The following is a 27153-nucleotide window of genomic DNA, read 5'->3' as shown; positions in this document are numbered from 1 at the left end:
ATGTGATGTGGTCCCTAAAAAAAATGGTGTTGTAAAACAGAAATTGCTGGTCAACTTTTAACCCATAAAACTCCCTAACAAAAAAAAATGTTGGTTCCAAAATTGTGCTGATGTAAAGTAGACATGTGGGAAATGTTACTTATTAAGTATTTTGCGTGACATATCTCTGTGATTTAAGGGCATAAAAATTCAAAGTTGGAAAATTGAGAAATTTTCGCCAAATTTCCGTTTTTCATAAATAAACGCAGGTAATATCTAAGAAATTTTACCACTATCATGAAGTACAATATGTCATGAGAAAACAATGTCAGAATCATCAGGATCCGTTGACAGTGGTCAGAATGGTAAAAATTGGCCCGGTCATTAACGTGCAAACCACCTTTGGGGGTTAAGGGGTTAAACTGAAACCAGCTTTATTATTGCTGTCTACATGCGACAGTAAAAAAAAGTAAAGCAATAAACATCAGGTAAGTGGAAAGGAATCTACAAGCCAATTTTGATGCTTTTAGGTTGATTTTATTCACAAATCATCTTCATATGTAGATTTCTTTTTGTTTCTTTCAAATTCAAAAACATTCCATAATCATACATACAGGTGAAACGAAAGGCAGTAAAAATGCATTCTATTAGAAATTTGCATAAATCAGGAAAGGTTGTAAGACATGCCATTTCAATAAAACAGTTTATAGGCAAATTCCCAGTTTGAAAGCATAGAAAAAAGTACTCTATGAAAGAATTACAAAATCAGTGAGATTTTATTAACGGCTGCTATCTGCAAGCAAAAAATAAAGGCCTGGTTCTAGGTGAAGTGAAAAAAATCCTCAGCTGAAAATTTGTTGGGTTATGGAAGACTTGGGGGAAAACAAACACATTACTAGGGAAAATTCAGTCAAAATGATCTTCTGATACATAATAGACACAGTGACATGACAGATTTAGTATTATCTCGCACCATCATTCATTTCCAGGATAAAGGGGCTCAATTGTGGGTCATACCCCTGTAGCATTACGGCTAGATTTGATCCCGGGTATCAGACCTCACATCTAAACAAAGGACCAATCAATGGCAATGTGCTTACCATGTACTCAGATTCCTGGAAAATAAAAAAAATATCTAAAATTTCTGCGTCATTTAATAAAATCCTGTATTATAGCCATCGGCGGCGACGTATCTTAGGGACATTGTGAAATTGTAGAACATTGCGATTTTCAATACTTCTAAATAGAAGTATACCTTTGATAAAGTTTGTAAAAGAGGAGCAGAGTTAGATTACATCCGAGTCTCCACCATCTTTTCTGTGGTTTTCACACATCCTTGGTGGAGGCAGAGATTATGAAGTCAACAACTAATGGCAAAGCAAAAAATCAATATAATTGTGTTATCCCTTTAAAACATTGCAAAGGTTTTTTTTTCCAACAGAATAATCTTTGGTTCCAAGAAATGAAGGCTGTGAAAAAAAAAGCTGATTAAAAGAACGCATAGTAAAAGACGAAGAGGAAAAAACACTTTATTCTGCGCCACAGCTGAATAAAACGGAACCGCTGTGGTAGGCTTACAAATACCACGGCCCATTATACCGCTACGGGGCCAATATAAAACAATAACTGTAACCATGAGGTGACGTACTGTATAAACGGTGTGTAATACAGAAGTAGAAAAGTGAGAAATAAGACATCGGCACTTGCGGCTGAAATGTCAGTGTCAGGTTGTGTGGCGATTCCACTGTACCTGCGTTTCACAAGTGGGAAGATACACAAGTGGATTCACAAAGTGGCCGATTATTTTCAGTGTTATATTGCTCTAGTCAATAGAATGCATAGGTCACACAAAAAGCAGCAGTGTTCACATTCTGCCCCAGCAGAACTTGTCCTGAACGCCACAGTTCAATGACTAATGGGCCCAACTGCCTTCAATAAGACAAGGAGCAGCATAACACTTGCTAAATTCAAGTTTAATGGATATCATTAATGTTACTTCGCTGCAGGAGAAGCCGCTCATGGGGTCACAACAATGACCCCCCGCCAATCAATCAGATTATTAGTGGACATTTCCTAAAACAAAGCGTTGTCCAAAGTTGACAACATTTTTAGGGTTCCCGTACATAGCTGTAGATGGAGGTCTACGTCCTGCTCAATACTTTTGCCTAAAAGGGCATGAAGACCCGCAGAGGAAACATTTCCACTTCTTGCTGCTAGGACAAATTCCTATATGGAAGTGAACAGACATTGGATACAACCAATTAAAGAGAAACTGTCAACAGGTTTTTTCTATGTACCCTGACAGCAGCATGACGCATAGACAGAGACCCGGATTCCAGCGATTTATCACTTAGTTTACTGGGTGCAGCAGAGTTTTTTTGTGCTGCACATCCACATCTCAGCTTTCTGTGTACATTTTACACGTGTACAAGAGGCTGCTAATCAGTGGTGGGGGCATGGTTGGACTAGGAGGCAGGAGGCCGGTTGTCTTCTGGTGATTATCTCCTGCTGATAAAACACTGATTGTAAAGGAACAGCAAAACACAGCCTACTAAGTGACATCACTGTAATCCGAGTGTTTGCTCCTACATTAAGGTGTTCTCAGATTACATAGTAAAAACCAGCTGAGGGGATTGCTTAAAGGGAATCTATTATTGACGTGCTGTTACCAATACAACCTTGCACTGTATAAATACCTGAGGGGGACCCATCTGCTGTATCTTCGAGGGAAAATATTTACAGGTTCCTGCATTCGAAGCAAAGTTATAGACTGTCTACTTTGTAGAACTTCTTCCATTTGCATAAGAGGTAGCAACGCAGATGTCTGCGAGAGGCGAGACTTGGTAAGCGGCAGTGGTTTCACCTTCTTGGGGGATATACTGACCCGTGTAGGACACTGTACACAAGATACAGTGAGCTGGAGATATCCAGCAATGGATTTACCGAGGAAACCGATTAGTGCACTGATAGCTATAGTAGTAGTATGTTTGTAGTCACATTTTACAATTGTACAAGAGTTTCTTTTAAATATGTTACAAACATTGGAAAAAAATGAAAAATGCATTGTATGGTACTAAGCTATGATAAACTCTACCTTGGGGCCGGAAATATGAAAGGGAAGCAATAGAGATTTCCACATTTTGTAAAAAGCATAGTTGCCACATATACAAACATATATTAGTAATAGTGTCAATTTCCCCTTATTATGTGCATACCACTAATGCATTGTCATGAGCTCCTGCTTTTAGTGGTGGCCATATTGCTTTTTAGGTAGGAGAGAACTTAGTGCAGTGGAGCAATCATCAAAATGCTTCAGGACAGGAGTGGAAAGTGACAATCTGAAAACCTCATTTTGTATTGTGTGTAGATGAACACCAGGGTGGAATGGTCACTGTTCACCTCTCCACACATGAAGGTCCCACTGTACAGTTCTAGTCAATGGCCGTTTCAGCTTCTGCAGGACCTCTGATGAGCCTCCTGATGCCTCGCTTTCCAGCTGGACCCTTAGGCTTTGCAAAATTTTGTTTGTGTGCATGTTGCTTTGGGTGGACTTCATCATAGAGGAAATCGGATGTCAGTTCATCTCCATTATCTATTTCAAGCTGTACAAATAAAATGAAAATGGTTTAGTGGTGCCTGAAAGCGTGCGAGTCTTTGACCCTAAAATTACATCAGATTTCCACTCAACTCCCAAAAGATAAAGAGAACCAAATCAAATAAGTTAGTCAAATATATTAGACTTTATGAGAAAAATTATCCAATATCACATGTCTGTAAGTGGCAAAAGTATGTGAACCTGTGTTTTCAGTACCAGGTGTGAACCACTTGTGGAGCTATAACTGCATCTAAATGTTCCTGGCAATGAGTGATGAGTTGTGTACATCAACTGTTCTACTATGTTATGTTAGTGGATTTTCCCTCATGAACGGTCATGATTAGGTCCTTCCACAATGTTTCTACAGGATTTACATCAGGAATTTGACTTTACTTTTCCAAAACTAACTTTATTCTTCTTAAACCATTCTTTTGTATGCTTGGGATAGTTTTGTTAAGATTCACATCATGGACAGACATCCTGACATTTTCCTTTAGAATTTTCTAGTAAAATTCAGAATTAATTGTTTCATCAGTGATGACAAGCCGTCCTGTCCTGATGGAGGATTCATGAACATTAACATTTTCCAAGGTGAGAGAGGCCTTCAGTTGCTTCGAGGGTCAACATGTGACTACAGATGAGCAAATGTACTTGAATTTTACAAAAATTTGCATTCTGGAGAACGTGGACATTTTTATATTTTGCTCTGCGCGGATTCAGCAAACGCCATCTTTGGTTAAAAAGAAAAAAAAAACAAAAAACCTCACTGTTCTGGCTGTCCCCTCTGCTTTCTGACCTCTGTATGGTTCTCCGTGGCTCCACCATGTCACATCTATCTGTGCCCGGTTTTCACTGTAGGCCAGGACTTCATGCCATGAGCACCCACAGGAGTTCACTGCGCATGCTCCGGGGCCTACTCTCAGCCAGAAGTCCCAATTTAGGCCCCTTTCACAGTTTTCTGCCGTAAGCCACAATCCGTTGGCTCGACGGATCCATCGCAGATTGTGAAAAACTGATGCAACGGATTTGTTTTTTCGACGGATCCAACTAGCGGATAAATCATAGTCTATATAAATCAGAGCATGCTCAGTTAAAGAAAAAAAACAAACAAAACAGAATCCGTCGCCGGACTCCATCATTTGACGGATCCGGTGCCCATAGGCTTCCATTCGAGCAAACGACGGACGGCGACGGATCCGTTGCTGTCTGATTTTTCGACGTACACAAAAAACATTACTGTGTCCGTTGTCTCCGGCCGCCGGTCAAACAATTTTCGACGGATCCTGCGAACGACGGATGAAACGGGAGGCCATCCATCGCAATCTGTCGCGAATACAAGTCTATGAGGAAAAAAAAAAAGATCCGGCGGCATCAGTCGCCGGATTTGTTTTTTTTCAAGATTCGATGGATTGTGACTGATAGCAAAAAACTGATGTGTGAAAGGGGCCTAGGAGAGAACAATGGGCCAGATATTCGAATGCGAAAGACCCGACAGGAGCAGGAAGCTGTAAACATGAGTGGTGAGGTATGGTTTTTTCTTCACTTTTTGCCACCACCTCACTGCTCTCTGCCCAGTCCTCAGTGGCAATGTTCACACTACGCTAGGGCTTCTTGACGCAAGCAGACCCTGGAATTCACTGCTCATGCTTCTGGGCATACTTGCAGCTCCAGCTTAGCGTGAACACCGGCTGGAGATGTGACAATGGAGGAGGACAGGACAGTGGGCAGGGAGCAGCACGAGTGGATGAGAGAGGGGAATATTAGTATTTTTGTTTTTACATATTTTTACTATTCTCTAAAATTTGGAAAGACCCAAAAGCATAGTAAGGAACATTAAATTCATAGATTTTCTCTGTAAAACTCAGGCAAATCGGTGAATTAGAATTTTGTCTCATCCGTTCATCTCTACATGTGACCTCATGGATTATTATACCCTTTGATCTTGATGCGATCTTTGACAGACCCAATTTAAAACAGCAGATACAGCCTCATCTTTCAAACGTAAAAAGGTTGTCCACTACTCGGACAATCCCTTCTTAATTGCTATAGGCGCCCCATATAAAACAAAAACAGCCTACACTCACTTCCGGAGTTGTTGGCGCTGAGTCTAATGTGATGTTATGTCACGTGATCCTTGTACCCCAACACTGGCCAATAATTGTCCAGAACGGCTGCTGCTCTCTCAGCCCCTTAGGATGTTCCTTACATCTGAAGGAGGTGACAGTGACGCGGCCCATTAGCGACAGGGGTGCCGGGCTCCTATGTTATAACATCACGTGCGCACTGGGAGACCCTGCGCCAGCGTCACAGGAGGAAAGTATAGGTTGTTTTTATTTTATTTGGAGCAATACAGAAATTGAGAAGCGGTTGTCCAAGCAGTAGACAACTGCTTTAACCTGCCAAATTAATAAAGAAACCAAAAAAACTGGTCAATGCCGCCACAGTGCTAAAATGAAAATAGGATTACTCCTGACGCTGTACCCAGAGTACACAGTACAAGCTGAAAAGCGAGAAATTGTTAGCCTCATTTGTGCGCACAATTACATTGCTCAAATTAAAAATCACTAAGGTCTGCAGCAACAGAAAATAGCCGATGCAAGTCCTCTGAACAAGGCAACATTACCTTTTTGACAATTTCCATCATTAGCTGTTTTTCAATTACATCTAACAATGGGCTCTTGCAACTGGAATAAAGCATTCGCTCTCGTATACTGCAGTTATACCCGGGCATGGAATAAATAAACACTGTAAAGATATAATAAAACACATATTTAAGAATAAATGGTTGAAAATTAAATTCTGGATAAAGATAATCACAATCTACCTTCTTCTGAGAGCAGCGTAGGCAAAGAAACCCCAATTCCAAGGATGTATCACTTAGTTTACTGGGTGCAGCAGTTCTGGCACAATCAGAGTTTTTGGTTTTAAAATGAAGCAGAGCAGAGAAAGCTAACCCCGCCCACACCAGGCTCTGTATGTACAAAGTCCATAGACAGTGAGCTGCTTAGCACAGGCGGACACTACTGTAGTCCTGCAATGTTAATCCCTTCACAGTTCGTAAACAATAGCATACACTTTGACAAGTGACACATCCCTGAATTCTGTGTTTCATCCTTTGTATCCTGCTGTCCAGATTACATAGCAAAAACTTGACAGATTCCCTTTAAGAAGGGGTTGTCCAAGTAGTCAATAATAATTTAATCAGTATAGCTCCATTTATTAAAATGTATTTAATGGGTTAAAGGGGTTGTCCCACAAATTACGGTAAGTACATTTTAATTAAGAGATCTTGGAATAAAAATAAGTTCTACAATTGGATGTGTTAAAAAAAATTCTTCCTGTGCTGAGATAATCTTATAAATATGCCCCTGCGGTGTACTGTGTAATGGCCGTGTCTGACTGCACCACTGCCCCTGGGCATTGGAGGGGAAGAGTATACAGACAGGACAGCACAGCACAGGATCCAGTTTTTAAAAATGTTTTACCTCACAGAAAGCATCAGCTGGGATCCCATGCTGTCATGTCTGTATACTCTTTTGTTTTCTTCCCTGACCAGGAGCTGTCATGGTAAGACACAGCCATTACACAGGGGCACATTTAGAAGACTATCTCAGCACAGGAACATTTTTTAACACATCTAATTGTGGAATTTACAACTATTCCAGGATCTATTGATTAAAATGCACTTTGTTCGTGGGACTACCCCTTTAATTAAGAAACAATAGATCTCCTGAATGAATTCTTAGTTACCAGAAAAGGGAACTCGTGTAAAATGATTGATAAAAGCAAGTCCAGTACCTATAGAATCCAAGTAATCCCCTTCATGGGAATGCCTGTACAGGAAGAAGTGGTATCGTGCAGCATCTTTCGGAACCCTTGCTGGCAAGTCCTTCACTTCTGTGTACGCAGTGTTTGCCAAAACAATTATTTCATTCTGTATGTCGATTTTCTAAGAAGAAATAAAGTGTTAATAAGGAGGATAGCTGAATACATGACATGAAATGCATTAGGACCCATACCAGTGTTTTACATAGTGCTAGCGGACATGCAAATAGGCTGTGCCTGGGAAATGACATTCACAATATATATTTGACTGAACAACATATACATGTGTGCAAGTAAAAGGGAAATATTAAGGACTAACATATACTTTACCTTACAGCTGATTGTAGTCTGCAGTTTTAGTAGACAATTATAGAAAACTACAAGAGTGCTCTCATACAGTATAAGGCTATGTTCACATGTTGCATTTTTGCTATATTTTTTATGCAATTTAAAAGCTACTTTTTACAGTACCAGGAAAAGCTATGAGATTTCAGAACTCTCATGCCCACACTTTTTGGTTTTCCTGATGAAATTGGAAAACTGCAGTGTGTTTTACATCTGCAGCACGTCACTTTTTTTCGTTTTTGCACCCATAAAAAGACAGGAGACCGTGCGTTGGTGCACAAGTAATCTGCACCAGAAAACGAGGCATAAACAGCAATGTGTGAACAGATGACAGCGAGCGGTCTTAAGTGGTACAAGGTTTTCCTTCATGTTGGGTTTGTACTCTACTTGGAAGCAGCCATTATATTATTATAACCTACGGTGCTTTTCACATGTCCATGGCTTTCACATATCATGTGTCTGTCTATCACACACAGAGACATGGCCATTTTTTTTTCCGGTAGGACGGATGAAAATGGTCAATACAAATCTATGGGTCCATAAAAAAACCCGTACAGAACACAGATGGCAACTGTCTGCTGTATGTGTTTAACAATGCAAAGTATAGGAGAAGATTTGTAATTTATTTCTTTCTTTATCCATCTGTGAAAAACACTGATGACCTCAATGATGGTAAAAAAAACGGACACACTGATGGAAAAGACTGATGACACCGCTGCCATTTTTTCACATACATGTTTAAACCCAAACGTGTGATTGAGGCCTTATCGGTAGAAAAGGTCATTTTTATCTCCGTTATTCCCTTTAGGATGAGCAGCAGTGAGCATGACCAACCACCGCTCCATTCATTCACTAGAGGGCTGCTGAGTGGTGCGCTCAGCTTTTTTAGGCGGCCCCATAGAGAATGAATGGAGCGGTGGTCGGGCATGCTGACTGCGGCTCCATTCTAAAGGGAATAAAAGTGCCCCGATCTTCCAATCGTGTGTCTCAGCGTTCAGACAGCCTCTACCTCTACCCTCCTCTTCGATACATGATAACTTGTGGTCACTGGACAACTTCTCAAAATTCTACATCGGTGGCTGCATTGCTGCCATTTATAGTCTCAACCATTTAATGATCAGAAAGTTAGTAAATAGTAAAACTGGTTTAATGGCTATATTTTTTTCTTTGGGACAGTACAGTTATTTTTGTACCACAGATGCAATTTTTCTGGCATTTTTATATATGTAGCTTCATTTTAATTATGGTGTTATTACAGTTTTGAATAATTTAACATCATATAGTGAACCTTAAAAAAACTTTGTTATGGTCAGTAAGTGATGTCTGTGCCATTTTTGGCCAAGGTTAAGGCTATGAGTATTTTTTGGACTATTAGACGCACCGGACCATCATAAGACACACCTAGACTTTATAGAAGGAAAATAGGGGAAAGAAATGTGGGGTTTGCCGACACTTATGGGGGAGATCTGCTGCTGGAGGGTCACAGGTTGTGCAACACTAGCATGGGGACAGCAGTTTGGCACAACTACAGCCGCCATCATCCCAACCTGTCCAAGTATGACAGGTGGTGGCCCTGTATTGGTATTCTAAAAATAGGGATTTTTGTGTACTCACCGTAAAATCCTTTTCTCCGAGCCATTCATTGGGGGACACAGACCATGGGTGTATGCTGCTGCCACCAGGAGGCTGACACTAAGTATTACAAAGAAAGTTAGCTCATCCCCTGCAGTATACACCCCTCTGCTGGCTCCCAGCTAACCAGTTCGGTGCAAAAGCAGTAGGAGATCAATAACAACATATAAGCGTATAGCATGTCACATTATATATGAGAGTATAACATATCAAATGATAAAAACAAATACAACTAATAATAGGGAGGGAGCTGTGTCCCCCAATGAATGGCTCGGAGAAAAGGATTTTACGGTGAGTACACAAAAATCCCTATTTCTCCTTCGCCTCATTGGGGGACACAGACCATGGGACGTCCCAAAGCAGTCCATGGGTGGGGACAACATCAGATCAGGCCGTGTAACCGCTACTGACAAGTGCGCCAAGGCGGCCTGCAAAGTCCGCCTGCCCAGACTCACATCTGTGGAAGTGTGTGAATTATAGTGCTTCAAGAATGCATGCGGACTGGAGGAATTCGCAAGCTTGTGGTCGTGCTTGCCGACGCCTGGTGCCTAGAGCCCTGAGACAGGGAGATAGGCTGACATCTAGCACGGAAGGACTCCTGGATGGTGAAAAGAATCCACCAGGCTAACGTGGCCGATGAACACGGCTAAACCCTTCCTGTGACCGTCGGGAAGCCTACTTACCATCGAGAAGCCCAAGCAAAGTGTCCAACCTTCGGAAGGACGCCGTCCTCGATACGTACCCACTTGGAGCACTCACTTCTTCCAGATTATGGAGAACCCATTCCGTTGTGTGGACTGGAGCCGAAAGAGATGAGAGGACGATGCCCCATGCAACAGTGGGAATACAAAACCACCTTGGCAACGAGGGAAGGGGATGGCTTGAGGGCAACGATGCATTGATGGTAATAAGGAAAAAAGACTGAAAGGAATAGAGTGGCAAGCTCTGAAGACTCATCAGGATGACAAGAAAGCAGAGAAAAAAGGGGAGTGACGTTCCCTGATAGTAAAGTCTTTCTGGATCGAAAAAGGAGTCTACTGTAAGATCCCCAGGACCATTAAGGTCCCCCAGATCTAACGGTACGCGGTAGGGAAGAACTACAGGTGAAGGCTCCCTGCGAGAAGGTCCATATTTCCAGTTTTGACGAAATAAGACGGAGAAATACTAGTACCGCAAGCGAGAAAACCTGACATGGTCAGTGCGGGTCTCCCGGGATCACTGGGGGCCTTTTCTGCTTCCAAAAAGATCTCAAGACGTAGTGGAAGAGGAGTTATGGAAATTGGTACCGTGGAAGAGACGGAGCATGCACTGCAATGGACTTGGATCTTGAAGCCAAACCATGAACTGGAGTACATAGGCGTTCAGCTTGGACGCCATCCGACCTACATCTGGAGTACTCCAGTGAAGGCAGATGTGAAGGAAGACTTCCGAGTGAAGTTCCCACTCACTTGAGGAGAAAACCCTGACGGCTGAATATGTCAGCCGCCCAGTGTTCTACTCCAGGGACATGTACTGTTGAGATCACCGAATGATAGATCTCGGCCCATCAGAGAGTGCAAGGTACCTCGGCCATGGCGCCTGACTGTGGGTACCTGCGAGATGATTGACGTATGGCACAGCCGTGGCATTATCCAAATTGAAGACGGATGGTTGACCCACCTAAGGGCAGTGGACCTGCTGTAGGATTAGCCGTACTGTTCGGATCCCCAGAGAAATGATCGGGAGAAGAAGACGGGCATTGGTATCCCTAATAACCATTGGACCAGAAGAAGGCTCTGGATGAGGAAGGAGCTTAGAGACTACCTTTTGAAAGCCTGATTGACTTGCTGAAAACGAGCGGAGCAAAAGAAAACTACTTCCGTTTTCGTCTTATTGCTCAGAACCCTCCTAGATAATTGAATGAACCGAGGGAATGAGTGATCAAGTGCACAAGCTCCGTGTTGAAGGGCCACGACCTTGACTCGAGAGAGAGAATTACCATCCTTCTTGTGCAGGATCATCGTCAAAGAGGATCTGCTGGGCTGGGAATGAGGAAAAAACTTGTCTAAGTTTAGCTGCTAGCCCAAGTGAGTGGGTATTGCAAGTGATATAGACGACTTAGCGTAGTCCTTGTAGAGCGGCTAGAAAGTCGACCGAGTAGGGCAGGACGACCATGTTTCTAGGGTGCAAGAAGCACATGACAACTGCTATGAGCGTTGCGACCACTGTGGTGCGGTTGCCAGGCTGAAGGGCAAGGTCGTGACTTGAAAATGCTGTTCGCGAATGGAAAGGAGAAGAGATAATTGTAGAGGGGAAAAAAAGTAGGCATGTGAGGGTAAGAAAACCGAATGTCGATGGATGCCAGAAAACTGCACTTTTTTTTTTTTTTTGTTGAAGTAATGGCTGAGCGGAGGAACTGCATCTGAAAAAGGAGGGCCTTGTCAAAGGTTGTTAGAAGTTTGAGGTCCAGGAATGATCATACTTTTCATTTTCTCCTTCGTGAAACCAAGATCTCTTAGATCTAGACTGTCCAGGACAATGCTTCTACTGCTGGATGGGTCTGTAGAAAAATACGATCCCTTGTTAGTCTCCCGCTCAGAAGATTTGATTTGAATTGAAGTAGATAAGGTCTCTGACCAGGAGACTATTGGTCAAGCAACATCATGTGGCGCTAAAGAAGGGTAGAGCGCTGAACCCGAAGCCACAAGACGGAACGAACCAGATTTGCTATCCGACCGTCTGTGGTTTTTTAATTGATGATACATCGGGCAGGGATACTGGTAGGTATACCACAAGAAATTCCACCCGGTTAGACTGCCAAGTGGCAGAATGCGGGGCTGCAACCAGCAGGCCTCTTGCCATCTTCGTGCAGAGTAGAAAATTAGGAACCTTCGATCCACCATTCTGTTAACAGGGACGTGGAGAGGAATCGTCCGCTTTCTTGCATCATCCCCTAAATTGATACAAAGGGGGGTGCTCGGACGCCAAAGATGTGTGCCTCTGTACATCCCCAGAGTTGAGGTCCCCGGGTGGACAGGGCAGGTTGTTTGGCATTAGGCCTGGATGCAGAAGAGGATACATGGAGGCGACACTGCATGTGTTCGTCTGTTGAAGATGTGGGGGGAATCGGTGCCCTTAAAAGGACCCGTCGCCCATAAAAATCAGACCAGGTATGGCAACCTACTTAGCGGCTTCTGTCCAGTGAATTGCTCGTCAATTTGTTGATGGTATAAATAGGAGAGTCCCTCCTTTTCTGAAGCTCTTGCAATCCAAGGCAATATGCGATCCATATTCAGCGTTGTTCTCAACAAATCATGGGGGAGAGATTAGGAAATGAAAAACTTCCGTTTTGCAGACGCCTGTACGTTTTTCTAGAACACTTGCGGCCCCTGCTAGCGGACGCTCCCATGTAGGAGAGGGACCATGTATCTCGGTCCTGCGAGCACTCCGAGCCACAGAGGGTTCACAGAGGGATTCAATCTCTTGGTCCGAGAAAACCATGGGTTGCGGTTAGGGGATGAGTGGCGAAGGCTCCAGAGCTCAGTTAGGGTGACCAGCTTCGGATTGATGATGTGCCCTTAAGACCAGTAAATACTGGTCATGCGCCTTTAAGACTAGGGAATACTGGTCGTGCGTCTTTAAGACCAGGGTATACTGGTCTTGTGCCTTTAGGAGGAGGGCATGCTGGTCATGTGCCTTTAAGAACCAGGACATACTTGTCATATGCTTTGAAGACCAGGGCATACTGGTTATGTGTCTTTAAGTCCAGGGCATATTGAACACGTGCCTTTAAGACCAGGGCATACTGGTCATGTGCCTTTAAGTCCAGGGCATATTGGTCACCTGCCTTTAAGACCAGGGCATACTGGTCATGTTCCTTTAAGACCAGGGCATACTGGTCATGTGTCATTAAAACCAGGTCATACTGGTCATGTGCCCTTAAGACCAGGGCATACTGGTCATGTGCCTTTAAAAACCAGGTCGTACTGGTCATGTGCCTTTAAGACCAGGGCATACTGGACAAGTGCGTAAGACCAGGGCCTACTGGTCATGTGCCTTTAAGACCAGGGCATACTGGTCACGTGCCTTTAAGACCAGGACATACTGGTCATGTGCCTTTAAGACCAGGTAATACTGGACATGTGCCCTTAAGACCAAGAAGTACTGGTCATGCGCCTTTAAGACCAGGGAATACTGGTCACGTGCCTTTAAGACCAGGAATACTGGTCATGCGCCTTTAAGACCAGGGCATACTGGCCATGTGCGTAAGACCAGGGTATGCTGGCCATGCACCTTTAAGACCAGGGAAAACTGGTCACGTGCCTTTAAGACCAGACAATACTAGACATGCGCCTTTAAGACCAGACAATACTGGACATGCGCCCTTAAGAACAGACAATATTGGACCTGCGCCTTTACGACCAGCCAATACTGGACATGCGCCTTTAAGAACAGAGAATACTGGACATGCGCCTTTAAGAACAGACAATACGGGACATGCGACTTTAAGACCAGCCAAAACAGGACATGCGCCTTTAAGACCAGACAATACTGGACATGCGCCTTTAAGAACAGAGAATACTGGACATGCGCCTTTAAGAACAGAGAATACTGGTCATGCGCCTTTAAGACCAGACAATACTGGACCTGCGCCTTTAAGAACAGACAATACTGGACATGCGCCTTTAAAACCAGACAATACTACATGTGCCTTTAAGAAGGGAGAATACTTGCGCGTTTAATGCCTTGATGTAGAGTGGTTGTGCCCCCTTAATGCTAAAAATCGTTGCCTCAGTGTGAGCCGGCCGGGTGGACCAAGATGGCCACTGTGAGCTGCAGAGTAGATAAAATCTCGCAGAGAGCGAGAAGCGCCAACTCGGGGGGCGGAGCCACGGACACGATGCTGAATAGGCCCAAGCCAGGGCCTAAATTTCTGTAGCAGGCGGGCGACACCAGCGGGGCGTTTCAGGAGACTTCCGGGATGCGGCCTACACATCGGCCGAAGCCAGGGGCTAAATTTTTGTAGCCGGCCAGAGCGTTACCTCAGAGAGGTGGGCCACAGGAAAGTGGCTAAGGCTGCCTGCTCCTTTATGGATATCCCTCTGAAGATGGATCCACTCACCATCGTTGCGCGTCCCGGCATGGAGCCGCCTCGGATGTGGGTTTCAGCGCTGTTCTGTGCAGCGTGGACGGTGTAGGGATAAACCTCAATCCATCATCTGTCTGTTAGGGAGGAGGAGAGGAACCGTCCGCCTCCTTGTACCATCCGCTCTATAGTGGTGGTGCAGTGGGGGCTGCTCGGACGCCACACTGGATTGTGCCTCTGAACAGCCGAGGGTAAAACCTGGTGGGCAGGGCTGAATGTCCGGCAATAGGCCTGGCTGCAGAAGAGGATACTGAAGGTGACACTCCAGTGCTCGTCTGATAAGGGAGGGGGGAGATCGGACCCATGAAGGGGCCCGTCGCCCCTAGAATCAGCTCAGGCAGTGGCTTCCCACGTCGCAGGAGAGGATACGGTGAGGTGAAACTCCCGTGCTCGCCTGTTGTTGGTTCGGGGGAGATCGGAACATGAAAGAATCTGTCGCCCCCTTCGTCCGGTAAAAGGTAAAAGTAAAAAGATTCTTTGGGTCTGAATAGCAGACCCGTCCGTGTGCCTCCTACGGACACTAAGCAAGAACTGGTTAGCTGGGAGCCAGCAGAGGGGTGTATACTGCAGGGGAGGAGCTAACTTTCTTTGTAATACTTAGTGTCAGCCTCCTGGTGGCAGCAGCATACACCCACGGTCTGTGTCCCCCAATGAGGCGAAGGAGAAAAGATGATTACATGTAGTGTGAACGTGATGACAGAAGCTATCACCACAATTTTATGATCCCAGTTAAAAAAAAATAAAAAAATTCAAGGATGCCAAAATTATGTTTTTTTGGTCACCACAATTCCACACAAAAAAGGCGGTTACAAGAAATCCAAAAGTCACGTCTATCCCAAAACAGTATTAATAAAAACGTTGTCTAGCCCCGCAAAGAATAAGCCATCACACAGCTCCATTGGCTGAACAATACACATTTTTTACAAGACTCAGAAAATGGTGACAACCCAAAAAGATTTTCTTTGCAAACTTCTGATTTTTTTTCACCACTAAAATAATACCCAAAATGTCCAGTATTTTGTATTGCTGTAATCCAATTGATGAGGAGAATCATATTGCATGGTCATTTTTACCACAAAATGTGCAACGTAAATACAGTTCCCAAAAAACAATGTCAGAATTGAATTTTTACAATTTCGCTACATTTTCCCATTTTCAAGTACACCATCTGGTAAAATGAATGGTGTGATTCAAAAGTACAATTTGTCCCACAAAAAACGAACCCTCATATGTCTATGCGAACAGAAAAAATAAAAGAGTTATTGGCTCTGGGAAGAAAGGAGAAAAAACGGAAACGCAAAAACGGAAATTGGCCCCATCGTGAAGGGGTTAAAAAGTTGAAGAGTGTGCGTATTTATTCAACCACACTATTTTAGTTCTTTAATTTTCTTTTTGCACCCAAAAAAAGATTTCAGGTTTTTTTACTAATTGTACAGATTATGGGTGACATTAAAAGTGGAAAAAAAGTCCGGAAATGATTCCTATTCCTGATGAAACACAGGGGTGATTTGACTTTATATATCCACTATACCTGAAGTAACGCAAGATCTAGGAACGCCAAGTCTGAGGGTCACGTGGTTAGGCGGCATTCACACCTCAATGTGTTAACATCAGAGAGAACCAAACTCATGTTTTCTCAGGGTTCATCCTGATTGTTCCCACGCCGATAAAAAGAGCCCCGGACGGTCTTTTATAAAAATGTATCTCAGCACTAGATATGTGAGACATGGATGCAAAATGGAAGCATATAGACAGCTTTGAAATGTCAAGTTTTGCACCGCTCAATGTGGTGTAAAAATGCTGTGGGGCAAATTGTGACAGAAATGTACTCTAGGCCTGGTGGCGTAGATATCCGCTGGTGGTTCACGACAGTTGGAAGATGCACAAAACTTATTAAAGCGGCGGCCGCCTCAATTAATTTGCGCATCATACTACATCGATCCCTACATAAAAGAGTGGGGCGCAAAATGGCAGTTTTCGTTAATTGGGACCTATGTATGTTGGAAGTGCTTAACATACATTTTCAGTACCTTCTCCTGCTCCATAGACTTCTGGGGTACATGCATCTTTTACATCTCATGTGGGCCAAAACGTGGTGTGAACAGAGCTTAAGCTTCGTCACCATCTGACCAATGTGTGGACTGGGTAGCCAGACTGAAAACTTGGCAGAGTCTTCCTTCATCAAGTGACTGAACGCGGATCTATGATGCGTCTATTGCTACTGTACAATAAACCCTTTCTAAGGGCTCGCTCACGGGAGAGAATTGGGCAGATTATGTCAATGACAGAGTCTGAGCCGAGTGTCTGTCCGCTGGGCCCCAATTCGCATCAAAGGTGAAGAGAAGACGGAGAAAGTAATTTCTCCACTGTCTGTGTCCACGTACTGTACTCGGATGACATCGGAGTGCAGTCAGATAGGTCACCCACACCCATAGACTGATATGGGTGCGCATGGTCCGATTATTGGACACACTTGCAACATGCTGGAATTTATTTTCTCGTGCCAAACTGGCATGAGAAAAAAAAACACAATGGGGCAGTGCAGATCTGTTTACCATTGGTCTGAGTGCTATCTGGTGTTATAAGCTCGTGTGACTGAGCCCTAAAACTACACAATTCCTTGAGAAACATTTTATTCTTGTCAGAGTTTGGGATGTAGCCGGCTGCGGAGTGCATCTATGGGTGAAGGCCAGCAAAGATCGGCGGGTACTCACCAGCTGGACGTAGTTCAGCTTCCTGCTCTTCAGCTGACTCAGTGCCTGGAAGGCCTCCCTCTCTACTGGAAATGCCACTCCTTGGAGAGTCTGGTGTTTGGTGTCTACGGAAACCTCCGAGTGAGTCTGTGAACCCAATAAAGGAACAGGTCTAAGAACATGAGCAGGTCACCGCAAGCATCATAATGGGACACCATAAGCTGACATCACCCCTGCGCTCTGGAGGTGTGCGTATTATCCGAATGTACAGAATGGCGCTACGAAATAAACCCCATAAACCTGGATTACGGTATTAGAAAAATCCTGATCCCGCAGCTGCTGTTTGCTTTTGTGCCTTACTCACCCTACCTGGGCCTAGCTCAGTCTCCGCCGCTACTCCCTGCGTCTGTTATTGTCTGCAGCAGTAAAGGTATGTCGATTGCGCTGCAGCCAATCGGTAAGCTCAGTTCTGTCGACATAACCCCGGTACTGCAGATAACAGATGCCTGGCGGCGGTGAAGACTCCGCGCTGGACCTGGTGAGGAAAATGCACAGTTTTGGTTTCTCTAAAACAAACTGCAACCGGGGACAGAGATTTTCCAAAGCAAGAAAACCTCCTGAAGGACTTGGCCAAATGTGACCTTACAGAACAAAGATTTTTTTATTTTCCCATAGTTGCATTATTAAGGACTCCTCCTTATAGTACCAAGATCTTTCTTTTCCCCATCATTGCATCATAATTTGGTTTGTTTTTTTGTCATCATAATTATAGCTGTGTGAGAGTTTGTGTTTGCAGCATGACTTGGTAGTGGCACCATTCTAGGGTACATTCAGCCTACCACCTAACTTATTAACTCTTTATGGGGGGGGAGAAAAAAACAAAACAAAAAAACATTCTATAAGATTTTACACTTTCATATACTGCACAAGTAAGGTATTAACTTTAATCTGAGGGTCAATTACTAAAATTCAATTTTTATATAGTTTTCTTAACTTTATGAAATACACATGTGCTACATTATTAGATCGTTGTGAGACACAATTTTTTACCATTTTCAGTCAATGGAGGTGAGAGGGCTTATTCTTTGTGTGACGTGATGTAGTTTTCTTTGGTCACATTTTGAGGTACATATGACTTTTTGATCACTTATTACACTTTCTTACAATTTTTAGATGGTGAAATGAACAAAAAAAAAAATGATTGATTCTTTAAAAATACTGTTCATTATTTTTCTATATAGCAGACAAGCTATTTTTTTTTCAGCACTTTGATACAACAATGATAAAACCAAGTTAACATACCATATATACTCGATTATAAGCCGACCCCCCTAACTTTGCAACAAAATACTGGGAAAACTTATTGACGAGTATAAGCCTAGGGTGGGAAATGCAGCAGCTACCGGTAAATGTCAAAAATAAAAATAGGTACCAATGAAAGTAAAATTAATTGAGACATCAGTAGGTTAAGTGTTTTTGAATATCCATATTGAATCAGGAGCCCCATATAATGCTCCATACAGTTCATGATGGCCCCATAAGATGCTCCATATTAAAATATGCCCCATATAATGCTCCATACAAAATAGGCCCCATATAATGCTCCATACAATTCATGATGGCCCCATAAGATGCTCCATATACAAATATGCTCCATATAATGTTTCATGCAGTTCTTTATGGCCCCATATAATGTTCCATTCAGTTCTTTATGGCCCCATAAATGCCCCATATATTGCTCCATGCAGTTCTTTATGGCCCCATAGATGCTCCATATAATGTTCCATGCAGTTCTTTATGGCCCCATAGATGCTCCATATAATGCTCCATGCAGTTCTTTATGGCCCCATATAATGCTCATTGCAGTTCATTATAGCCCCGTAGATGCCCCATATAATGCTCCATGCAGTTCTTTATGGCCCCATAGATGCCCCATATAATGCTCCATGCAGTTATGGCCCCATAGATGGCCCATATAATGCTCCATGCAGTTCTTTATGGCCCCATATAATGCTTCATGCAGTTATGGCCCCATAGATGCTCCATATAATGTTCCATGCAGTTCTTTATGGCCCCATAGATGCTCCATATAATGCTCCATGCAGTTCTTTATGGCCCCATAGATGCCCTATATAATGCTCCATGCAGTTATGGTCCCATAGATGCTGCATATGATGCTCCATGCAGTTCTTTATGGCCCCATAAATGCCCCATATATTGCTCCATGCAGTTCTTTATGGCCCCATAGATGCTCCATATAATGCTCCATGCAGTTCTTTATGGCCCCATAAATGCCCCATATAATGCTCCATGCAGTTCTTTATGGCCCCATAAATGCCCCATATATTGCTCCATGCAGTTCTTTATGGCCCCATAAATGCCCCATATAATGCTCCATGCAGTTCTTTATGGCCCCATAAATGCCCCATATATTGCTCCATGCAGTTCTTTATGGCCCCATAGATGCTCCATATAATGCTCCATGCAGTTCTTTATGGCCCCATAGATGCCCCATATAATGCTCCATGCAGTTATGGTCCCATAGATGCTGCATATGATGCTCCATGCAGTTCTTTATGGCCCCTTGTAATGCTCCATATAAGGCTCCATGCAGTTATGGCCCCATAGATGCCCCATATAATGCTCCATGCAGTTCTTTATGGCCCCACAGACGCTCCATATAACACTGTGCCACATGTAATACTGCTGCGGCGCTAAAAAAAAAAAATGACATACTCACCTCTCGTCGCTGCTCCTCACCGTCCCGTCTCTCCGCACTGACTGTTCAGGCAGAGGGCGGCGCGCACACTAATACGTCATCGCGCCCTCTGACCTGAACAGTCACTGCAAAGGACGCAGAAGACGAGGCGGCGGTGGAACGCGGAAAGGTGAATATGACATACTCACCTGTTCCCAGCGCTCCTTGCGCGGTCCTTGCATGCCCCACGTCTCCCGGAGCGGCAGCTTCTTCCTGTAGTGAGCGGTCACGTGACACCGCTCATTACAGTAATGAATATGCGGCTCCAACCCTATGGGAGTGGAGTCCATATTCATAACTTTAATGAGCGGTACCAGTGACCGTTGAACAGGGGAAGAAGCTACCGTGCCCGAAGACCGTGGGACATGCCGGGACCGCGCTGGGAGCAGGTGAGTATTTGACAGGCGTCGCTCCCCCTCACCCGCCGACCCCCCCGCCTTCCATGACTGAGTATAAGCCGAGAGGGGCACTTTCAGCCCATTTTTTGGGGCTGAAAATCTCGGCTTATACTCGAGTATATACGGTACTTGGTTAATATTTGAAGACTTTTACTGACCCAACATTTTTTTTTTTGTTATGTTTTAGTTCTTTTTAACTTTTACTACTTTTGTACAAACAAATAACAATAAAAAAGTTTTTCTTATGGTTATATTCGGAGAGGCATGACTTAATTTTTTTTTCGTTCACAGAGCTGTATGAAGGTTAGTTTTTGCATAATCAGTTGAAGTTTTATTGGTATTTTGGGATTCATAATATTTTTTGATAATTTTTTGTTTCATTTTCAGGTTTTTTTTTTTTTAACCAAAACATCAATTCTGGTTAGTTTTGTTTTTATGCGGCGGTCATTCTGGGTGATAAATAGTTTAGCTTTAAAATATGCATCATTATGGATGGGGTGATAAAAGTTGTATGTTTTTCTGGGTGTTTGGTTATGGACAAACTACTTTTTTTTGGAAAAAAAAAAACAACTTTTCACAACAAACTTTTTTTTATTTATTTGACAATATTTTTAGTCAAAACAAAAAGACTTGAACATGTCATTTTTTTTTATTACACAGATAATACAAGCCTGTTAGTCTTATACCGACAGGAAAACTAATAGATGAAGCATCTGGTATGATCTATTAGACTTTAGTCTATGGTAGAGTCCATAGTTGGGTTTCTAGTTTCCATAGAAACCATCGGTTCCTTTTGATCCCGTTGCGGGGAGCTGATGGAGTGATACCTTGGTTGCTATTGACAGGAGTTAATTAAGACTCCACAAACACTGACTCATTCCCGTCGGACGTTTCTAAGCTAGCAGGATCACTGTTAGAGGGAGCGCCAGGATCACGAGCCCAGAGTGAAGATGCACTGCCTGTTCATATCCTTATGGAAACTGGCACCTTCCATAGGACATGTAAACGTCGTACAGGTGTCAGGAAGCATTTAAAGGGGCCATCAAGGCTTGGCAAAAAAGTCTGCAGTCACGAGCGCCGTCGGGAATCTCTACATTCAGATTAGGCGTGACTAGCTGTAAACAAGTGACTTGAGCGATGCCGCACACGTCTAGTGAGAATGTGCATATCGCATACTTGAGGTCACATAACTGCCCAGAATAGCGGCCTACGAACAGAGAACCTTACCTCGTTCATCTTAATTTGCCGCAATTCCTCTTCTGATGCTGTAAGAGGGGCAGGAGCTGATCTGCAGACCAAGTACTTCTGATACCCATTAAGTGAAACATCTTCCTGCACATAAAAGTAGTGTTCAATGGTACAAGGTACTGAAAATTAACGTTTTGGAACAAACTCAAATTTCTGTCAGAGCACTGCTGTGGAAGAACAGCTCTGGTGGACCTGGAAAGTCAATATGTAGTAAGTGTAATAATAATATTAGCAAATACGTTCAATTAGAAATGTAGTATGGTTCTGCTGATTCGCATTATCGCTTACCCGATGTGCAGGGCATTGAAGTAGCTTAGGTACCCCTTGTTACTACCACTCGTATAGTGGACACTCCGCGGTTAGTGGTCGCTATCATGGATAACTTAGCTACTGTACATAGCAAATCAGAAGAACTATACTAAATTTCAAATTGGAGGCATTTGCCAATATTATTGTTACACTTACTACATTTGATTTGTCTACAGAACAAGTTCTTTAAAAGCAGCACACTAGTGTTTTATTTATTGCAGCACTGAAGTGGTGCCACTAATCTAAAGATCCCCGGCCCTTGTATTATATATACCAGCCGCAGCCTTCATCAGTTATCGCCACCCATCCAGTCATCTTCTGCAGGTTGTGACCTGCCAGATCCACTCCAGTGTTTGCTGGATGATCCGTCGGTCACTTCTCAAAGTAAGTCAGGACATGGCTGCCAGACTTACACTGAGAGCTTGTGGCCATTACCCCTGTCAGTCAGAAGTTGTGGTCACAAGATGGCGCTGCAGGACTGAAGCGACACTGGAAAGAGCTGAAAACGGCAGCTGCTAAGTATAAGACTAGAATCAAGGACCTTAGATTAGTAGCACCACTCCAGCACTGAAATAAAAAACAACGCTGGAGTGGTGCTTTAATAAAGTTAGTTTCATCTCCCAAAAATGCTGCAAAACCTATTTTTGTGGAGTCTCTGAACTTTCTTCATTGTTTTCTAAGATTCTCTTCTGCAGAAAAAAAAAAAAGTGTGGCAACAAAAGAAAAAAAAAAAAAACATTGCAAAAATGCCATGTGTGAACATAGCCTTAATTTATGGTAGCTTGTCACAAAATGCTAAGCCTCAGCCCTTCATGTTGAAACAGGCTGTCAGAAAACCACGTGGAAGTGATCAGATCTTAGAGGTTTCTCTAAGCCAAGGACACGAGGGATCACAGTTTACGGTTTTTATTAGTTCACAAATAGTTTACAGATTAGTTGACACTAATCAAATTTTGCCCTTCGCTAGGTCAGGATGCCCTGCTAGAAAGACCCTCAACCACAAACCTTATTTGCAGCGCTTTAACCATGTCCATTTAAAAGTATCTAAATATATGACGAGAGCCGAACACACAATGTCATTAATTGGCGGGAGTAATCATGCAATAAAATACAGGTTAGTAGCAACCTGGACACCTGCCTGATGTAACCTTCAGCCTTAATAAAACGGCTGATCCTACATCCTCTGCTTGGCCTACTGAGGTTATACAATATTAAAATAAAAATCAATTTATAAAATAGTTTTATTTAATTATATGTTGAAAGAAAAATAGTATGAAGAAATAAGGGCTGAGCAGGGGTTAATGGGAAGATTCATTCCTTCCCTGCTATAGTAGGAGTAAATGATGGCTACTCTTCTGCTTCCCCTTACAAGGAACAAGACGTCCAGCTCCATTGGTCATCCGGTATAATGTGCACTGATACATAGGCTCACCGTTTCTTCTACAATCACCAGATCACACCGCTCACAGTATAGGATCATTCCTTATTGCCAATGAGACAGATGTCTGCTCCCTGGATTTAGGGATTATGGTGCAGACTGCTGACCTGGATATTTAGCAATGTAACAAAAAGGGATGTAGGATCCGCTCTGCTTCCTAACACTGGATCTGAATGCCCATTATGTTTGGGGGAGTGGATGGTTCAAAATTAAAAGTCAAATTTTACACAAATTTATAGTAAAAATGTAAACAGCGATCAATTTAAACTAGAGCAATAAGGGATAAGCGAAAGGATTAAAAAAAATTTACTTTGACAAGTCAGAAAAATCACACAGTGACTCCAACAGGTCTATAATGATAGCCTAGAAAAGCGCTCAATTATCTAGCATTTTGTCACACTTACTTTAGTTGTTCCAAAAATTTCATCTTTTATGTGTCCACCTCCAAATTCCTTCTTCACAGTTGCCCTCGTGGCGGCATACAACATCTTTTGTCTTACCTGAATGTGTCCAAGAAAGTAAGATCATTATGACAATTGGATGAATTCTCAGCCTTTTAAATGGTAAAAAGGACTATTCTTTATGTGTAAGGTTCACGCAAACATAATAAAAGAGAACATTGCAGTAAAAGGAAGGAAAAACCTACAATTCAGGTTCATGGAAATTGGACACAACTTCAAAAGGAAAATGAGGGCGGTTTTGTATCAGCGCACTTACATGAGAGTAGTCTGGAGACCAGGCAATGAAGATCCACTCATAGCCCTGGGCATTCCGAGAATCCAGCCGGTATAAAATATAACATGGCTGCTTATCTTCCAACAGCGGCAGAATGAAGTCATCATAGTCTTGGTCCCAGGAACCTGCTGGCTCTTCACTGGTGCTCACCATCAATTCTTCTGTGAACAATTTAAAGAACAAGACAGGTTAAAGAGAATTCGTCTCAAGGTTTTTGCTACCCCATCTGAGAAGAGCATGATATAGGGACAGAGACCTAAATTCCAACTATGTGTCACTTACTTGTCTCCTACCTTACTTGTCTCCTACAGTGGGTAAAAAAAAGGATTTAGTCAGCCACCGATTGTGCAAGTTCTCCCATTTAAAAAGATGAGAGAGGCCTGTAATTGACATCATAGGTAGACCACAACTATGAGAGGCAAAATGAGAAAACACATCCAGAAAATCACCTTGTCTGACTTGGCAAGAATTATTTTGCTAATTATGGTGGAAATTACCGTATTTTCCGGCGTATAAGACGACTTTTTAACCCCTAAAAATTGTCCCAAAAGTCGGGGGTCGTCTTATACGCCGGGTACGGCGTGTGCAGGGAGCGATCCTGGATGTTCCCAGGGTCTGAAGGAGAGGAGACTCTCCTTCCGGCCCTGGGATCCATATTCATGTAAAAAATAAAGAATAAAAATAAAAAATATGGATATACTCACCCCTCCGAGAAGCCTGGCTCTCACCGGTGTAAGCGTCTGCCTCCGTTCCTAAGAATTGCCGAGCGTGAAGGACCTTCGATGACGTCACGGTCAGGTGACTGGTCACATGAGCGGTCACGGACCAATCACAGGCCAGTCACCTGACCGTGACATCATCGAGGGTCCTTCATGCTGCAATTCTTAGGAACGGAGGCAGACGCTTACACCGGTGAGAGCCAGGCTTCTCGGAAGGGTGAGTATATACATATTTTTTATTTTTATTCTTTATTTTTAACATGAATATGGATCCCAGGGCCTGAAGGAGAGTCTCCTCTCCTTCAGACCCTGGGAACCACACGCTGTATAAGATGACTGGGCGTATAAGATGACCCCAGTCTTATACAGCGGGCATATCCCAAATTCCATATTTTATATGGAAAAGTTGGGGGTCGTCTTATACGCCCAGTCGTCTTATACACCAGAAAATACGGTAAGTATTTGGTCACCTAAAAACATGCAAGATTTCTGGCTCTCACAGACCTGTAACTTCTTCTTTAAGAGTCTCCTCTTTCCTCCACTCATTACCTGTAGTAATGGCACCTGTTTGAACTTGTTATCAGTATAAAAGACACATGTCCACAACCTCAAACTCCACTATGGTGAAGACCAAAAAGCTGTCGAAGGACACCAGAAACAAAATTGTAGCCCTGCACCAGGCTGGGAAGACTGAATCTCCAATAGGCAAGCAGCTTGGTGTGATAAAATCAACTGTGGGAGCAATAATAAGAAAATGGAAGACATACAAGATCACTGATAATCTCCCTTGATCTGGGGCTCCACGCAAGATCTCACCCCGTGGGTCAAAATGATCACAAGAACAGTGAGCAAAAATCCCAGAACCACAAGTGGGACCTAAGGGAAAGACCTGCATAGAGCTGGGACTACCATAACAACGACTACCATCAGTAACACACTACGCCGCCAGGGACTCAGATCCTGCAGTGCCAGAATGTCCCCCTGCTTAAGTCAGTACATGTCCGGGCCTGTCTGAAGATTGCTAGAGAGCATTTGGATTATCCAGAAGAGTATTGGGAGAATGCCATATGGTCTGATGAAACCAAAGTAGAAATGTTTGGTAGAAACAAAACTCATTGTGTTTGGAGGAGACAATGCTGAATTGCATGCAAAGAACACAACACCTATTGTGAAACATGGGGGGCAACATCATGCTTTGGGGCTGTTTCTCTGCAAAGGTACCAGGACAACTGATCCGTGTACATGAAAGAATGAATGGGGCCATGTATCGTGAGATTTTGAGTGCTAACCTCCTTCCATCAGCAAGGGCATTGAAGATGAAACATGGATGGGTCTTTTCAGCATGATAATGATCCCAGACACACCGCCAGGGCAACAAAGGAGTGGCTTCGTAAGCATATGAAGGTCCTGGAGTGGCATAGCCAGTCTTTCAGATCTCAACCCCATAGAAAACCTTTGGAGGGAGTTGAAAGTCAGTGTTGCCCAGTGACAGGCACAAAACATCACTGCTCTAGAGGAGATCTGCATGGAGCAATTGGCCAACATACCACCAACAGTGTGTGCCAACCTTGTGAAGACTTACAGAAAACGCTTGACCACTGTCATTGCCAACAAAGAATATATAACAAAATATTGAGATAAACTTTGGTTAATGACCAAATACTTATTTTTCATCATAATTTGCAAAATAAATCTTGCCAAATCAGACAAGGTGATTTTCTGGATGTGTTTTCTCATTTTGACTCTCATAGTTGTGGTCTACCTATGATGTCAATTACAGGCCTCTCTCATCTTTTTAAGTGGGAGAACTTGACTTGCACAATTGGTGGCTGACTAAATACTTTTTTCCCCCACTGTATCTGCATTTTTGGAAAAAACAAAACAAAACCTGTTTTTTCTGTTGCAGATCGACCAGTTTTCGGAATCCTGAGCTGTGTATAACCCCGCCCACACCATTGATTGGCAGATTTCTGTGTAAACTGTGTGTAGACAGAAAGCTGCCAATCAGTGGGGTTATACAAAACTTATGAAATTTGAAGAGCTACATGGCAGCAGCATTCCTAGTCCACAAATGATAATATCATGATGATTAAAGAGTGATTTTATCAAAACTACAGCAAGCAGCTCAGTAAGTGACAGGCCCCTGGAATCAGGTTCTCTAGCTCTACATTATGATTCTAACCTAGGCATTTATCCTGTACAGATGCAGTAATTAGGGCATACGGACATCATTGTGGGGGTCCCAAGCAGCTTCCCCAGTTTGGCATATACTCTCCATACTACATGAGCAGTCAGCCTCTATCTCCCTACAAATCAGTAGTTTTTTGCAGGTCTTTGTAGCCAGATCTGAAACA

At 43.2% G+C, this 27153-nt stretch overlaps 1 protein-coding gene across 3 annotated transcripts in view; it reads right to left on the bottom strand.

Annotated features, from left to right (window-relative positions):
* Positions 1 to 494: 494 nt before the first annotated feature.
* The window catches only part of TWF1 (twinfilin actin binding protein 1), a 108894-nt gene continuing 82235 nt past the window's right edge, over positions 495 to 27153 (bottom strand). For all 3 annotated transcript variants that reach the window (XM_077265141.1, XM_077265140.1, XM_077265139.1), the window contains exons 3-9: positions 24063 to 24241; positions 23750 to 23845; positions 21578 to 21682; positions 17216 to 17341; positions 7373 to 7523; positions 6198 to 6319; positions 495 to 3581 (exon numbers count right to left, since the gene is read on the bottom strand). In XM_077265141.1, coding sequence (XP_077121256.1) covers positions 3411 to 3581; positions 6198 to 6319; positions 7373 to 7523; positions 17216 to 17341; positions 21578 to 21682; positions 23750 to 23845; positions 24063 to 24233 — 942 coding nt within the window. In that variant the 5' untranslated portion in view covers positions 24234 to 24241 and the 3' untranslated portion in view covers positions 495 to 3410. The remainder of the gene's footprint in view (positions 3582 to 6197; positions 6320 to 7372; positions 7524 to 17215; positions 17342 to 21577; positions 21683 to 23749; positions 23846 to 24062; positions 24242 to 27153) is intronic.

Source organism: Ranitomeya variabilis, chromosome 5 (assembly GCF_051348905.1).
Source record: "Ranitomeya variabilis isolate aRanVar5 chromosome 5, aRanVar5.hap1, whole genome shotgun sequence".
NCBI lineage: Eukaryota > Metazoa > Chordata > Amphibia > Anura > Dendrobatidae > Ranitomeya > Ranitomeya variabilis.
This window is presented reverse-complemented; position numbering and strand designations above follow the sequence as displayed.